Source organism: Passer montanus, unplaced genomic scaffold, assembly GCF_014805655.1.
Source record: "Passer montanus isolate IOZ18808 unplaced genomic scaffold, ASM1480565v1 scaffold94, whole genome shotgun sequence".
NCBI classification, from domain to species: domain Eukaryota; kingdom Metazoa; phylum Chordata; class Aves; order Passeriformes; family Passeridae; genus Passer; species Passer montanus.
Window position 1 is genome coordinate 1241011 of NW_024374812.1, and position 17372 is coordinate 1258382.

Genomic DNA, 17372 nt, shown 5'->3' on the forward strand with positions numbered 1-17372 from the left:
AAAGTGTGGTATGGTATAAGTATGTTACACAGCCTTGCTATACTGCTAAGATAGTGGCAAACAACATCTCACCCTAAACACAGAGACACTTCTTTCAGATAAATTATGCAAATTTAATTACAGTTTTATCTGCATTTCTCTTGTGATTGCCTGGTCGAGTCAATCTTTGAAACAGGATCGTTCTAAATAAATGCACTGTTGCTAAATGCATTTGCTATGGCAGAAATCTGAAAATATTAAAAAATTAATCTTCTTCAGAGTCCTGCTGGCTTAGAGTTACTGGCTCTGGGAAGAGCTACAGAAGAGCCTGGGGTCTGTGTCCTCAGTGGAAGTCAGGGATGAAAGAGCCATTGACTCTTGAAAGAACCAGTGTAATTTTTAGGCTGGAAGTACCAATCCTCAGTGATTGACTTTGCAGTCTGTCTATTCCTAGAGATACACTAGATACACTAGATAGAGAGTGGAGCCTCCTGGCTGCTGTTTTACAAAGGTTGTGCTTATGTCACAGTGTGTCCATCAGTTTTCTTGGAGACTTAAAGCCATGGGAAACACAAAACTGAGGTAGAAATAAAAGCCAAGGCATTAAGTTTCTTTAAGGATTATTAATATAGTTTGGAATTTCTGTAATGGACTTAAAATATTTATCAAGCCATGTAATCTGAGGCTGCACTGAATTACTTCCCTGAGATAAATGCAGATGATACATAGGAAAAAACCACACTTTTGTTCAAGCTAATAAAAAAATGATATGCTCTAATAATTGAGAAAATTCTTATCATATGGAATATGAGAAAAGAATGTGGCTGATTATATCTCAAATTCCAGTGGGAAAACTGCCAAGAAAGTCTATAAGAGCAATAAATGTATTGACCATTCCATTTGTGTAACAGGAATGGAACTCCAGCTGAGCATCTGAGTTTTCAGTTTGTGGTGGACAGAAAATGAGAAAACTCCACCTATTTAGGACTGAGAAACAGAAAGGACACAGGTAAAATATCTCAAATGTTTTGTGAAGGTAAAATATCTCAGATGTTTTGACATCTTTAATTCAGGTCTCTGCTTTATTCAGTGAACAGGGATGTCACCCAAGGTTAGTCTCTAAGATGAACCTGGATGTTACCCACCACTTTAAGGACTTAAAAATAATTTTTAGATTGATGGATTTAGTTTAGCTTAATCCTAACGTATTGTAACAATTATTTTTTTCTCCACTGGAAAAAAGCTAATTTCTTCCACCTCTAATTCTCTCCCTTCAAACATGAAGCAGAAATTACCAGGAGCATCTAGATATCTGGAAAGTGCCTCCCACATACAAAAATAACTAAGCAGAGTGGAGTTTCAGAGGCTTTTGTGACATTTATTCTAAGTCAGGGTCCCTGTGTGGCCAACAAGAACAGAACAATACTTTGAGAAGTTAATTTACTAAGATGGGAGTCTAAGACAGGAAAAAAAGAAAAGTTTTCTGTCTACTGAATATTGAGAGAATTTGCACACCAATATTGTGTTAGATATGTATCATTTGGAAAGCTAAAGATAGAGGAATCTAAATTCTTTATATAGTTTATTAGTGCTTTTTGTTCTTGCTGTGATAGGCTCTGGGAACCTGCTCTGGGAACTCTAGAAGATGCTGTAGAAATAAGAAGGAGCAGATGCTTTTTCTCCTACATATTGGATGGCTGGGTACAAAATAAAAGAGGAGTACAAATAAATAGGAATAGTAAATGGTGAAAATTTGAAAAAAATAGGTTTGATCTGTATATAAGACAATACCCACAGACTAGATCTAGTTTACTGCATTGAAATATTTTGTAGGCATCAAAACAAAGAAAATACAGAAGAAACTGCAAATGTTTATTAATCACTTTCCCATTAAAAAAACTAATGTTGAAGATTAACAGGTTAAATGCATCACGAGGTGCTGAAGGAGTCATGGTCAAAATGTGTAAACTGGGTGAAAGATGAATGCCAGGAGACAAAGAGGGGCTCTACATATCTGAAAAATGGAAACAGTAGCTTATGACTAATGAGATGGAGCTGGCATGAAAATTTAAAGACAAGGAATTGTATTCTTATTAGCAATGCCAGGCATAAAGAGTCACTACAAATGGCTGAGACTTAATGGGATTTGCTGGAGAAGAGAGGATTAATAATCAGCCAATTTGCAGGTGATGCAAACCTGGAAGGAGGGGCTCCTATAGCAGGTGGTTGAGCTGCTCTTCATAGGGACCTCAACAGGCTGGTGGAATGATCTTTAGAGGTCCCTTCCAACCTGAGATGTTCTGTGATTCTATGAAAATAAACTATGGGAACAACTTATGAGGTGTCATGACAGAATATTCGCAGAAATGTTGTTGGGGATAGGTTGTTGTTCTGAATCGTTTTCTCGGGTTTATAGGCAGCTCTTACACTTGAGTGGGGAGCTGATTCACAGGGTCTCAGTGTATGTCAGGCAGAGAGATGAATGACAAACATAACAGGATATATTCTTTACCTTATGATCCATTGCTCACTGATCTCATGCGTAGAGCTTTTCATTAGTAATGGTTATAATGATTATGCTAATAATGCTTGTTTTCTCATACAGCAATTAGAGGTTCCCACTGTAATGTGTTGAACTGTTGTATCTGTCAACAAATAAAAGAAGACAAGTCTCACTTTGTTCTTCTCCAGTGTAAGCAACATAAAAATCACACAACCTTAGAACAGTTTTGGTTGCACAGGATCTCTGAAGCTCATCTGGCCCAAAACCATGTTCAACCTCAAGTCTGTGTTGTAAAAGAATCAATCTCTACCTTATCCCTTTCCTTTGCTGGGATTACTCTGCTAAAGCCTTTCTTGTACTGGGGACTCTAAAACTGGGCACAGCAGTCCCAACACTATTTCAGAATTGCTCAAAATTGGGCTTAATCACTATTTTCAGTTCATGCACCATGCAGTGGTCAATCCAGTGCAGTTCATTGTTCGTGATGACTCTTGTGCAACTTCTCATAGAACCATTTACGTTGTGAAAGACCTCTCAGATCATCCCTGCCCATGGTGGAAGGCTTGGAAGTAAATGATCTCTAAGGTCTCTTCCAACCCAAACCACTCTATGATCAAGTCCAACCCATAATGTATTTTTGTAGAGCTGTTCCCTTGACAATTGTTGTCTCTCAATTGTTTGCTGTCAGATATTTTCTGTTAAATCACAGCTCCAGCTTTCTGAGATTCATCTGAATGACAGCCTTTTTATCCAGCATGTGGACTGCTCCCTGCAGTTTGGTGTCAGCCCCAAACTTGCTGACAGTGTGTTTCTCTCCGCATAATTACAAACCATCAACCACCCCACAGTCATTTCATCTGGCAGAGCCAAGGTGCTGCTTTCCCAGGTGTGGAAAAGCAAGGGCCTGTTCTGAAGGCACAACATGAGCTCTCAGGAAGGAGCTGAGTAACCAGGAGGAGGGGAGATCTGAATTTAAACAGAAAACCAGCAACATTTGATATAAAAACAGACAATGACAGCTGTTCTGGTCAGCAATTACTGGAGACTGAACATGGACAGAAGCAGTCAATGCACACACAAAAGCCCTTCTGATCTGGCAGTGCTCCCATCCATTCCATCTCACCCCATGTACCCCTAAATGCAAGAACAAATACGTGTTTTAATGTTAGTGCACATGGTAATCTTGCAATCTTTATCCAATACTGATTAAAAATATACATTACAGAATTGTCTTCATTTTTGGCTTTTACACTATAGGACCAATACAAAGAAGCCACAGCATGAACAGGATCTTGGCCCAAGGATTTTTAAACTCCCATGGAAAAATCAATGGGCAAGATTCCATCTTGGTAACAACAATGTCAGTCTGGAGGCAATGTTAAATAATAATAATAATAATAATAATAATAATAATAATAATAATAAACAACTCAGTAGCTAGTTGAGTGTACTTGCATTGCTGGAGATTAGGATCAAATGTTACTATAATTGGATGTGTCAATCATTAGCAGAGAGTGTTGTACCTGGCCTCCCCGCTGACTGCAAATTTCAAGTTTAAGATGTAATACATCCAAAAATCATTTCGGAGTATTCCATCTATTCCAGTACAAGAAGTAAGAGGAAATTAAAATGGAAGACAAGCAAACAACCTCTTTTGTGGATGAATTTAAGCTTGAAAAATATGCTGTTCTATCTGGTCACTAAGTGAATTTTGTAATACCTGTGACGTTGAATCACCTGTCCTATCAGGAAACAGGAGAGCTATAAATCAACCTCCAGTAAAGAATTCCAGCCAATTCCACAACTACCTGATGAAGGACAGAAGAAACTTCTGATCTTGGTGGACACAAAAGGTAGGATTCACCTTGATTCATTGGCTTAAATTATTGTGATTTTTTTTCATGCATTTAAATACGACCTATCATCAGAAGACTTCTTGAAAAATTTAGGACAGTCACAGAAGAGGATTTTATTCAGTGAAAAATAAGGATTAAATAGGGAATAGTGTAACACAAGCTAAAACAAAAAGGTAGAGAAAATAGATGAACAATCAAAAATACCAGAAAATCCACCTGTATCAAGAAAGCAGCATCTTAGCAAATTATTTGTCCATAGAGAAAGGGACAGAGAGACAGTCAAACACATTGAATACATTCAGCTTAGTAAGTTCTATTGGTTCGTGTTTCTATCACCACCTATTTTCAGAGTGGGAAAATTACCACCTTGTTTAATTGACTCCTCTTCTGCAAAGTGGCTGCTAAGTAACCTTTGTGCAGTAATGCTGTACAAGTGCAATGACAGAAACTTTATTCTATTTCAGGTCTTTTTCAAGGATAATAAAAAATAATTAAGATTTTTTTTTTTTGTAATGGTTATCCAATTAAATGAATAATTCAGGATACACCTTTTTATTTTTTATTTTAGAAGGAGAGATGGGAAAAACATATTCTTATGAGTTTGCCAAACTCATACAAACTAGGGATGCTAAAGCACCATCTTTCAGTGGCAGATCCCGGTATACAGATGGATTTGCAGGAAAGTCAGTAAGACTTGGCACATGTCCTGATTTATGTTTGATTGAGGGGGAGCAGGGAGGGGGAGAGAGAGACTGATTTTAGGACCGGTGCCTAGAAATTAATGCAGAGCAATTAAATTTACATCTCATAAACTGTAAGCATTTGGTTGAAATCAGTGGGATTGCCAAAAGTATGTTAATATCTTGGAGTGGGAAACCCACTGGGTCTTAAAAATCATTCCAATGGCATTTTGAAACTTGTATCATGTATTAAATTACCAATTATATTTAATTATAAGTTAATTCATAGAAAATATTACCGTGAATGAATACTTTGCCCATGTCTCTAAGTCAGCTTCTCCAGCTTGGTTTGCAAACTAGAAAGCTTCATCATTTCAGTGAAGAGTTTTTTCCTTTAATATATGCTTTATGCACAAAAAGGGCTGCTTTATACTTGGATCTCATCATATTTTGCACTCAAAAGACATATTTTTGCTTGTAACTTGAGTACAGCTAAAAATAGCCCAAATTCTATGTAGTTTCTAGTTGGTAAATAAGTGAAAAGCATATTTTCTATGATATTGGGAGTATAACCTTTTGTTGCTAAACACCTAAGTCAGACAAAGTGCAAGTTTTGTAATGGCTCTCAGAAATATGAGATAGAGAAGTTAATAAGAAAAACATTCTGTGATTCTAAAGCACTTCAAAGAGACAGAGGTGATGTTTAAATTTAAAGTAAGGGACATAAAGCAATACTAAGAGCAGGAGATCAATTACTTATTCTGTTAATTATCCATATGTTTTCCCCTGGATCAACTAGATCTTCCCTCAAATACAAGTGCTTGGAATAAGCCACCCTGTTTTGAAGGCTGTGAGAGTTTAATTGGACAGATGTGACCAGTCTTTCCAGCTTTTTGGCCTCTGAGCTCCAGCTGCCCATAGTCACAGTCCATGGGCTTTGTTGTTTAGCAGAGCTGGAGCAGCATCCCTGCCTAAGGCTGGGCCCTGTGGGTCACCCCCAGACAAGGTGAGAGGCTGGTGAAGAACTGGGACCTTCCTGTAACACCTGGAAAAGAATAGTTTTTCTTAACCACTTGTTCTCCACAAGTACCAGTGTTCTCCAGAGCACTGTGTTTTATATAAACTGGTTGCCTCGAGGCAAAGGGGCTTTGCTGAATATGAAAGGAGCAGCAAACCCAACTGGCCTCTCCCCAAGAATAATTTAAAACTAAAATCAGCAACCTCTCAAAACCAAACAAGGTAAGCTAATAATGTACCTCTGTGGTAACATGCCCATAAACTCCCTCGGAGTGGGAGGCTGGGAAAATTGCCAGAACAAGTAAATTCCACTGCAGTCACCTGCTTGCCTGCCAGAGGTAGGTGAGCAGAAACAAGCTAAATGTAACTCGTGTGACTGAATGCAGATACCTGAACTTTGTAGTGACCTCCTTGGTCACTGGAGTGGTATTTGAGCCTCCCAGGCAAGTTCAGGGTCTGGTGGATGCTTCTTCAATTAGAATCAGATATTTGTAGGATAACCTGAGTTGGATGGGACCCACAAGGATCATCAAAGTCCTACTCCTGACCCTGCATAGGAAATACCAAGAATCACAATGTTAGAGAGGGCTCTAATTTCTGTTGGCATTTCTTATTACTTGAAATATAATCAAGACTTGTCTTAAAACAAATTGAAAAAAAAATAAATTTCTGAAACAGGTCTTTCCCAGTTCTGCCCCAGCTCACATGCAAGATTTCATAGTGCTGGTCACCAAGCTTTGAGCAGGTTTTGGATTTTGACTCCTACACCCAACTGTAGAGATTAGATGGACTCAGTGTCTAATTCCCCTTTCAACCAAAGCACTCCAGTCAGAGCAGGCAAAGGGGAGCAGGGGAGTTTCCAGATTCACTTAGACACAGGAACAGGCTAAGAGCAGCAGCCCATCCCATTCTGCAGTTTGAAAATGAGCAATAGGCTTCCTGCTGGAAGGGCAGCAAAAATACCTGTGAATAGCTGTGGAGATATTCCATCAGGACTACAGCAGGAAGTATAAGATTAAAAAGCAGCTGATTCATAGAAATTTGGAAATTAAAATGAAGACAGAGAATTAATTTTATTATTTTAGTTCTAAAAATGAATGGGAAGGAAGGAAGGAAGGAAGGAAGGAAGGAAGGAAGGAAGGAAGGAAGGAAGGAAGGAAGGGAGGGAGGGAGGGAGTTGAAAAAATGCCAGCAAACACACAGGAGAAAGATGTATTTTGTATTCAGAGAAATGAAAGCTCTGTAAAAAGAAAATTAATTCCTCATTCTCACCTTTTCAGAGATGATTCTGCCAGTGGTGTTCCTGTGTCTCACAGCTGTGCTGCCTCCATCCACTGGACAGGTAAAATACCTATCTCTTGTTTGTAAAATTTGGGTGGGCCCTGAGGCACTTGTATACCAACTGAATATGGCTTTTCCCATGCACACTAAACATATGCAGAAAGAGTCTGATGAGATATTTAGGATCTGGAATGCATTTATTCTTGAAGTAATAGATATAGGATCTGGAAAGTGTTTATCCTTGAAGTCTGCTTCATTTCAAAGCAGTTGTCTGGTTCCACATTTGCACAAAAAAACCATCTAAAGATTCAGCATTACTTGTAAGTTGGGTCAGAGATAACTGTATTTTCCAGAAGTTTCCATACACAAATGCAATAATCTGGACCTCCTAAAGATTTAGCACTTTTCCCATTAATTCCACATAGGTTTACATATAATTTACTTACCTCACTTCCTTTCTTAATCTCAGGTCCTATTGCCTCTCTCTTTCCTCACAGTCCCATCCACTCAGCCCATATCCCTGATTTCCCTCAAACAGCTAAATTAACACCCTGAATTCACACACAGAGTGGTTCCTCCCAACCCAAACTTAGGCTGAAATCTGTAGTTTGCTACTTCTGCATCATGTGACCTATAGCTTGACTGCATTTCCCCCTAATTCTTCAATTTCTCCTCTCAATGCTGCAGTCTAGACTAGTTGGGAATGGATGTAAAGAGGAGGCTGAGTTCCTCACATGGCTATTTTTTAATGAGAGAATATGTGAAAAGCATGAGAAATTTTATCAGTTGTGACAGAATTGGAAGAAAATCTATGGCAGGAAAGGTATAAACATTTTCTGTTCAGTGGGATGTCCAGATGAAGTACTACAAGAGGCCTGAGATTAAACAACAGATTTCTTCAATAGAAAAACATGGATAGGAAAGTTTAAAACTAGACAGAAGAGAAACACATCATAAACACAATTCATACATTCTGATGATTTTTAGATCCTTTTTCCACAAAACCTCATTAGGAAATTATAATATTGGCAAATAACTCTGGTTCTGTTGCTTAAATGTACGAGTCTACAGGCACAGAGGCATTCCAGGATATCTCAGTCCTCCACAGAGGATTGGGAGATACAATCCAGGAATCTGGGTTATTACTGCTGAGCTCTGCACTGTGGAACCAGTGAAATGTTGCTCCACATGGCAGCATCCCTGGACACACTTAGGAGACAAAGAGGACCAAAGTCCTTCCTCCCTCACTGAGATTATCTCCTTGGTTGATAATAAAATTTTGCTATTTTAATATTTCCTACACAGGATGCAGGATTTCATAACATTCAAATAAAACAGAAATACAGCTTTTTTTTTCTTCTTCTTTTCATTTTTTTTTCATTTTAGGAATCTGCAGCTCTCAGTGCTCTGTCAAGCAGCAGAGCAGAGCAGCAAAAGTTGATTGTTGACAGACATAATGCCCTCAGGAGAGGAGTAAAACCAACTGCCAGCAACATGATGAAGATGGTAAGTTGTGTGCTGTAAATCTATTTTTAATGAGTGGTGGACTCTATGAGAGATACAGGACTGTATGCAGGGTCACATTATTTTACTTAGCCACAAATTCCTTCTTCAGACCTTTCCTAAGGATTGAGCACAGCCAACACCAAGAGAAATATAAGGCTGGGCAGGTGGAAGGGGGAAAAAAAATGGAAAATTTGGTGGTGTATCAACAGTAATGTTTCTTGTGAAGTAAAATTAAAAGGAGAAGAAATATCCATAGCATAATTAATTTCTTTCTGATGCATTCTTCATCAGGCTTTTCTTCCCTTGGTGCACAGTAACTTTGCTCCTACCTCCCTCTCCCCTCAAAAAATGGGATGAAAAGTGTTTTGTGTTTGACATTTTTCTTATTTAAATGTAATTTCTGTATGCTGCTCCTTTGTGAGGGGTTATTCATGAGTATGTGACAGACATTTTCTTCTTTTCTTAAGGAATGGTGTCCTGCAGCTGCAGAGAATGCCCAAGATTGGGCCAATCAATGTACTTTAAGGCACAGTCCTCCTAATCTGAGGAGAACCAGTAAGTGCAGCGTGAGTGGAACTGAACAATATCACGGATTATTGATGTGGCCACTTGGGGGTTTTGCTTGTTGGGGGAAAATGAGATGAAATTTTAATTCCATATTGACTGTTTTTTTGTGTAACAAAGGGAAATTTCTAGGTAGAAATCTACCAGCGAGTGAGAAAAGTTCCCATTCCCATCCCAGTTTTACATAGGTATATCCCATTTCTACAGCAGATGAAAAAATTAAATCATACTGATAAAGCATATTCTCCTAAAATATCCATCAGAAAAAAAACCAAATCTAGAGATCTAGAGCCAGCTAAGTGCAGAAACCAGCTTACATGTGCTGGTTTGAAATGTCTGGGAAGAAAGGGGCAAAAGGCAAAGGTGTAAAACTAGCTGCTGGTGCTAAGCATAGTTTCTCAGACCAGACTTAGAGTTTTTAAATCCCCGGGCAAATTGCAACCTAAAACTGTCTTTGAGGTTCAGATTAACACTTCAGTCAGTCACTGGATATTGAATTTACAGCTGTACCATGTTAACATCCCAGTGTGTTGTTGATGACTTCTACCCACACCATATCTAAGATGTGGACAGTCTTGTCAATATATTTTCCTAAAATCCAAATCCTCTGTTTTTTGCCAGGGTGAATCCCATTTGAGGACCAATGCAGTGGGGTTAGACCTGAATAAAAGCAGTAGATAAGAGCAATATAGGCATTTTCTTGTGTGCCAGGAGTAAAATTTGGGTTATTGGGATATTCCCAAGATTACTGGGCTGTGACCTGGGTAATGATTGTGTTGGCAACTTCCAAATAGCAAAATTACAGCCATGAACCTGTGATGCACCTGTGCAGGTGTTCCTGCAGTCATGCAGAATGTCTGCAACAACCAACCACCAGCCAAACAGGCCATGCTGCAAACTGGCCAAGTGACACCTTCAGTATTTACAGAGGGTCATGTCACTCAACTGGAAAAAAAACCCAACATCCTGCTGCCCCATTTAGAATGAGAATTTCTATGGGAATCATCCCGCCTTTTGCTGGTTTGTTTTGTTGTTGTTTGTTGGTTTTTTGGTTTTTTTTTTTTTTTTTTTTTTTTTTCTCATGTGTATATTAGCTATGCATTTCTCAGCACCATTCTCTTTTCAGATGTACTATGTGGTGAAAATCTCTTCATGTCCTCTGCCCCGTTCTCATGGTCAGATGTTCTTCAGGCCTGGTACAATGAGGAGAAAAATTTTGAATATGGAACTGGGGCAAAACCAAAAGGTGCTATGTTTGGCCACTACACTCAGGTAGATGCATTTTTTAATAAATATATATATATTTATTTATTTATTTATATTTCAAGCTGAACAAATATATGTTAGCTAAGCAAGTTGTACATCTTTAAAGGAATCTCATCTTTAAAGGAATCAAATACAATGGAGACATGAGAGTTATTCTGACAAAACAAGATGAAAACTTTAAAAGGAACAGAATTAGAATGACAATAATAGGTAAAGTCACAAAATTAAAATTAAAATAATGGTCTAAGTGTATGCAGGAGTAAAGAGTAAAGATACTGGTATTTCAAGATTTCAGGAAGCAACAACTTATATGTTTAGCACCTGAGAATTGCCTACATGCTGGAATAACAGGGTTATTACGGTGTCAGCAAGGAAATATAAATAGGTTTGTTGCAGTCAACAGAGTTCTTTTGACTCAGAGGAGCTGGAAAATGGCTTATCCTAAACTTCTCCAGTACCTGCATAAAACACAGGATACAGAATTTTACATCATCATTCCTACATTAACAGTTTCAATTGAATGCAGGCATAAAGACAAAATTAAAAGTTTTATAAACATGTGTCTTGAATTATTATTGTTATATTCCCAATATTCTTTGGTTGAATAAGGGTGAAAGCAGATTTTCAGTAACATGGGGCTCATATTTTTACCATAAAATGTAAATAAAGTGACTTAACATCATTGCACATTTCTGTGATGCATATTGTATTTAAATGACTTTTAAATGCATATTTTTCATACTCCCATGATATTTATTCTTATACCTACAGATGGTTTGGCACAATTCTTACAAGGTTGGATGTGGTTTCTCCTTCTGCAGCAACACAACGTACAGTTACTTTTATGTCTGCCAGTACTGCCCCGCGTGCGTATTGATTCTGATTTTGGTACTTGTTACATTATCAAAATTAGTCAGGAGTTGGTGAAATTTGTATCAGGGCACATTACTAATAACTGGGAAACAGGTTGGAAGACTGTATTAGGAATATGGAAGGACAGAAACACACTCATGAAAAGAGTTGTCAAACAAAGAAAGGCATCAAATATATAAAAGGGACACCAATTTTCAGATTAAATATCACTTGCCTAAAAATCCTAATTTTCATAATAGTTAATGAGAAATAAATATTTTGCACATTCTACTTGGAATGTCAGTTCAGAAAGGCATACCAATATGTACAGTACAGTACAGTGAAGACTATAGTTAATACCAAAATACTTTAATGGGAATGTTAAGGTAAAGTGATTATTTCAAATTGTGCCTAAAATTAATTTCTACATTCACAAGACCTTGTTGTGGGTTGAACTTGACTGACCCTCAGTAGCTCACTCAGCCTCTCTGACACTTCTCAACAGGATGGAGTAATTAAAAAATATGGCAAAAAGTTCATGAGTGAGGATGAGGTCAGGGGATTTCATTACCAAATACTGTCATGGAAAAAAGAGACTCATCTTGCGAAAATTAACTTCATTTGTGACTAATAAAATCAGACTAGGATAATAATAAGTAAAACCAAACCTTAAGTGCCTTCTACCAGCCATGACCTTCTTCCCAAGCTCAGCTGGACTCCTGATTTTCTCTGCCTCCTCCCCCTCAGCAGCACAATGGGATGGGACTGGGGCCTCTGGTCAGTTCATCATGTGCCATTTCTCCCACTCCTTCCTCCCCTTGCTCTTCCCCCTCTCCATTGTGGGTCCTTCTCACTGGAGAGAGACCTCCATGAACTTCAGTGTGGGTCCTTCCCACAGGCTGCAGTTCCTCCTAAACTGCTCCAGCATGGATTCCTTCCATGCTTCCATTCCCTCAGGACTGGACTGCTGCAATGTGTGTCCCCCACAGGGTCACAAGTCCAGTCAGGAGCCTGATCCAGTGATGGCTTCCCATGGGATCACAGCCTCCTTCAGGCATCCTCCACAGGTTGCAGGTGGATCTTTGCATCCCCATGGGCATCCATGGGCTGCAGGGGCACAGCTGCCTCTCCATGGGCTGCACCAGGAAACCTCAGCTCAGGTGCCTGGGGCACCTCCTGCCTCTCCTTCACTGACCTGGGTGTCTGCAGAGTGATTGCTCTCATGTATTCTCAATCCTTTCTTCTGGTTGCTGTTGCATGCAGAATTTACCCTCCATTGAATGTGTTACCACAGAGCCACAATCACCATCACATGGGTCCAGCTTGGAGCTGGCCAACACTGGCCCTGTCTGGAGCAGAGACAGCCTCTGGTGTCTTCCCACAAAAGCCACCCTTGAAAATTCCTCCCCCTCTCTGCCCATTGCCAAAGCATTTCCAAATAAACCCAGCACACATGAAAAAATTTACATATAACCAAGGACCAAGCATAAATGTAACCTTGAGTAACATAGGTAACTGAGTGTAAATCTAAACATCTTTATAATTTAATTTTCCTCTCAGATATGGTGTAGTGACATCATAGCTGATGTTGGTTACATTGATGTTTCAGGGGAAACCTAATAAGATCAATGAAGACACCCTACAAGGAAGGAGAGCCCTGTGGGGATTGCCCCAATGCTTGTGAGGATGGATTATGCAGTAAGTTCCAAGCATTTTAATTGTGACATGGGTAAAGTTGATGCTTAAAAAAACCCTAAACAACAATTAATTTCTGCATACTGATTTTTAAAATTATTTCCTGAAACACTAGGCCAGAAGCACTAACAAAGAATCACATTTCACCATGCTGTCTGCTTTACCTAGGTGAAATAACACTTTTCCATGCCCGGGAGAGATAAATCTCATCCTTGAACCTAAGAAATCCTAGGGAAGGAGGGGACTTCTTTACTTTTTTTTTTTTTCTTCTTCATCCTTTAAACAATGGTGGCAGATCAAATGGAAGTAGCAACACTCTTGATAACAGCAAGTGGCAAACCTGACTTTTTAGAATTCTGATAGGAAATAAAAACATATGGGCTAAGTCTCACAATGCAAGATTTAATTCATATCTTCTGTTATTGAATCAACCAAATTCTCATCACAGGCTGTAGGATAAAGAAAGCTTTAAAACACCTTTTTGGGTATGTAAGAATTCTCCTTGAGAAAGCCATTTATTTTCTACATGTGGTCATATTAGTGGTTTGGATGCTTCTGGGGAGTAAATGGCAACAGAGAAGAAAACATTACAGAGAAAATATTGTTCAAAAATTATTCTGAAAGGACATGATGCGGGTTTTCACTTCCCACTCATGATTAATTTTGTGTTTCAAATCATTTTCAGCCAAGCCTTGAAAGTTTGAAGATGCTTTTTTCCCACATTCCTGGCACAGTGTCCAGGATGTGCCCAGAGCTTCGTGAAGTCCACTGCTCTGCTCCTGTCAATGCAAAACTGGGATAAAAGAACAGGCTCAGTTTTTACCTTCCTGGACATCCATCTCCTTAATGAATTCTTCCACCAACACTGATTCCATCCTGCCTCTCCAACATATGCAGAAGGACTGGCTTCAGTACAGTGACTCACACCAGAAAGATCTGTAGGATGATGTACATATTCTATTTATATAATGGTCTAGACCATGGTAGAAATCTTTATTTAAATTTGTTGTTTGTTTGCCAGATATATTTAATTATTAGCTTTTCTCATCTTTCTTTTCCCAAAATGTTATCAAATAAACATTTTTTTAAAGGTCTGTGGTTCCATATGTTTATTATGTTCTTGGCATAGATGGATAGTGCTTGGTCATGTAACTACTTTTAACTTGATTGAAATTTTAAACTATTGTACTGTTAACAGGACCAGAAGATAAACAGGATTGCTTGAAATATGTAATTCTTAAAAGAAATTAGGAGAGCAGAGCAGTTTCCTGTAGATCTATTCTGGTTTAGAATCTGTTGCTGACATATGTTCTACTGTAAAATGCTCAGTTGTGAAAAAACACAAAAAATACCCCCAAAAAACCACACCAAATATAGTTAATTTAAATTAAAAATCCTGTTTATAGTGTAAGATTGCATTTAAATACAGGTAACCAAACTTGCCTTGTAAAGAAAAAGACTGTCTGAGAAAAAGGCTTAATTCACAATAACAGATAGTCAAAAGGCGAAGGTCCCTGCATTTGGAAAATTTATTTTTCATAACAAGTAGACATGTGTTTCAATTTTTTTAATATGTTCTTTCGCGGTATCAGTCATTAAATTACTCATTCTTCACTGACCAGTTCATCATAATTTTCATTCTTATTACCATGAAATAAAATGTTCTAAACTTCACCAAAGTTGTGACTTTATTAGCATTAGGTGTTGAAGGGAGCCTAAATATTTAGCAGCATGAGCAGAATCAGGTTATGTGAGAAGATTTCCTAAGCAAAAGCAGAAGTCAGGCAAGCAAACCTCCATCAGACTCCCCTTCAGAGAGAAATAACAATTTTCATAAATAACCTTCAATCCCCACTCGGTGACCTTTGGGATACAGGTGTTTTTCTGTGCAGTTAACAATAGGGTTAAATATTATTTCAGTCTCACCTTAAAGAGGTTGCACATTCCAGTCCCCTTTTAGTAAGGAAGCTGCTGTCATAATTAAGATTGCAAGTCCCAGAGCCCTTGGCACAGAATAATTTCATCACACATTTGACTCTTTCATTCCAGTGGCGTTTCTTCTAGTGTGAAAGACAAGTATTAAGTTAAAAGTTCAATTTCACAACTTAAAGTGCTTATTATTTGGGTTGGGATTTTTCCTCATTCATCTCCATCACTTTTCCCCTCCATGACACACTGCCCTCTCAGCTGGAGACAGCTCTAAAATTAAATTAAGCAATGCCAGGACAGAGGTGGGAGTCCTGGAACATGACTTAATACACTCTGAAATAATTAGCACAAGTCCAAGTAAGAATGATTATGTTGCAATAATTAATCCAGTGTTGTTATCAACAAGAAAGTGGGCAGAGCTATTACCCTCACTCACAAAAGACTCCTTTACCAAGAATAATGGGTCAAGAAATCATAGAATCATTAAGGCTGGAAAAGACCTCTTAAGAGCATCGAGTCCAAACATTTACCTGTCACTAAACCATCACTAAACCATGTCCCTAAGAACCAGAACTGCATATTTCTTGAGCACTTCCAGGGGTGGTGACTCCAACACTTCCCTGAGTAGCCTGTTCCAATGCTTGACAACCCCTTCTGTGAAGAAATTTTTTGCCAATGTCCAATCTAAACCTCCCTTGGCACAGCTTGAAGCCATTTCCTCTTGTCCTGTTTGTTACCTGGAAGCAGAGACTGACCTCCACATGGCTACAACCTCTTTATAGGAAGTTGTGGAGAGCCAGAAAATCACCCCTGAGCCTCCTTTTCTCCAGGCTGAGCCTCCCCAGCTCCCTCAGCTGCTCCTCATCAGACCTGTGCTCCAGCCCTTCCCCAGCTCTGTTCCCTCCTCTGGATACACTCCAGCCACAAGAATTCATTTCTCAGTCATTCATAAGAGGAAAAAAGTAGTGTAATAAGGTAAAAATTAATCATCACACATCTGACCCAGGGCATAAAGGTCCATAAGCCTAATTCAGATCTCCAGGAAGATAATGGAACAAAGTTTTTACCTGTCATTTTGTAACCATATCAGCATGGATCCTTCAGATGTACTGATCTTGCCAAAACAAACTCTCTTCAGTGAGTCACTCAGATGAGATGTTGTGATGGTTTAAGTAACAAATTTGGTGGTTCAGATGAAAGTACTAAAACACGCCACATCCATGCAGCTGAACTCACACAACCATGGATGCTTCTGAGCTGGGGAGGAAACAGAGACCTCTGGCATCTCAGGGTCCTGGTGGATGACAAGATGTCCATAACCCAGGAGTGTGCCCTGTGAACAAGAAGACCTGATGAAACACATCTGGAGTGCTGTGTCCAGTTCTGGGCTCACTGGGACAAGAGAGACATGGAGCTCCTGGAGTGGGTTTGGTGGAGGGTGATGAAGGAACTGGAGCCTATCCCTGACAGGGAAAGGCTGAGGGAGCTGGGGCTGTTCAGCCTGGAGAGGAGACACAGCTGAGAGGGGCCCTCAGCCCTGGGTGTCCCTGTGTGCAGGGAGGGCTCCGAGCAGGGCCCAGGCTCTGCTCCAGGGCCCAGCAATGGCACCAGAGCCACGGGCAGGGACTGATCCCAGTGAGTTCCACCTGGACACGAGGAAGAACTTCTTTCTTGTGCAGTGACAGGGCAGTGAACAGATTGTCCAGAGAGGGGTAGAATCTCCCTCACTGGAGATATTCCAGAAATATACGGAAACACAGTCTTGTGCTCTGTGCTCTAAGACCACTACTTTATGTGAGGCCCAGCTATCGATGTTTCTAGAGCATGAGAAATATTTAGTGACTGACTATGATAACAAAGTGCCATGTTGCAATCAATGCTGGTAAAAGACTTAAAAGTCACTATAATATGGCTAACATATTGCAAGGCAGTTTGCCTTGCCCCTGACAGCTCCTGTCATCACTGAGATCCCCACAGCAGAGCAGCTTTCCTCCAGCACATCCTGTTCCTGCTTCCTTCCACCTTTCAAGGAGATACCCTCGACACTCTGCCTACCTTTAGCAAGGATCCAGAGCAAACAAGGAGATTCCATGAAAAGGCCTGTGGAAAGGGATTATTTCCCATTCCCCCTTCTCACCTATTCCTGAGGGAGTTCCTTGCAGAGAGCTGGCTGCTCTGGGACAGGGCCTGAATTATGTCCCACATGATGGACTTCCTGGTTCACTGTGGAAAAGTACACAAGAT

At 39.5% G+C, this 17372-nt stretch overlaps 1 protein-coding gene across 1 annotated transcript; it reads left to right on the top strand.

Annotated features, from left to right (window-relative positions):
* Window positions 1-4167: 4167 nt before the first annotated feature.
* On the top strand, window positions 4168-14815 carry LOC120496018 (cysteine-rich venom protein TEL1-like; the record flags this gene model as incomplete). The annotated part of the gene is given in 9 exon segments (XM_039696048.1): window positions 4168-4216; window positions 4219-4335; window positions 7316-7377; window positions 8703-8822; window positions 9290-9377; window positions 10513-10658; window positions 11424-11518; window positions 13114-13202; window positions 13885-14815. Coding segments are annotated over 9 exon segments (777 nt in total), but the record flags the coding sequence as incomplete, so codon positions are not given.
* Between the last annotated feature and the right edge of the window lie 2557 nt (window positions 14816-17372).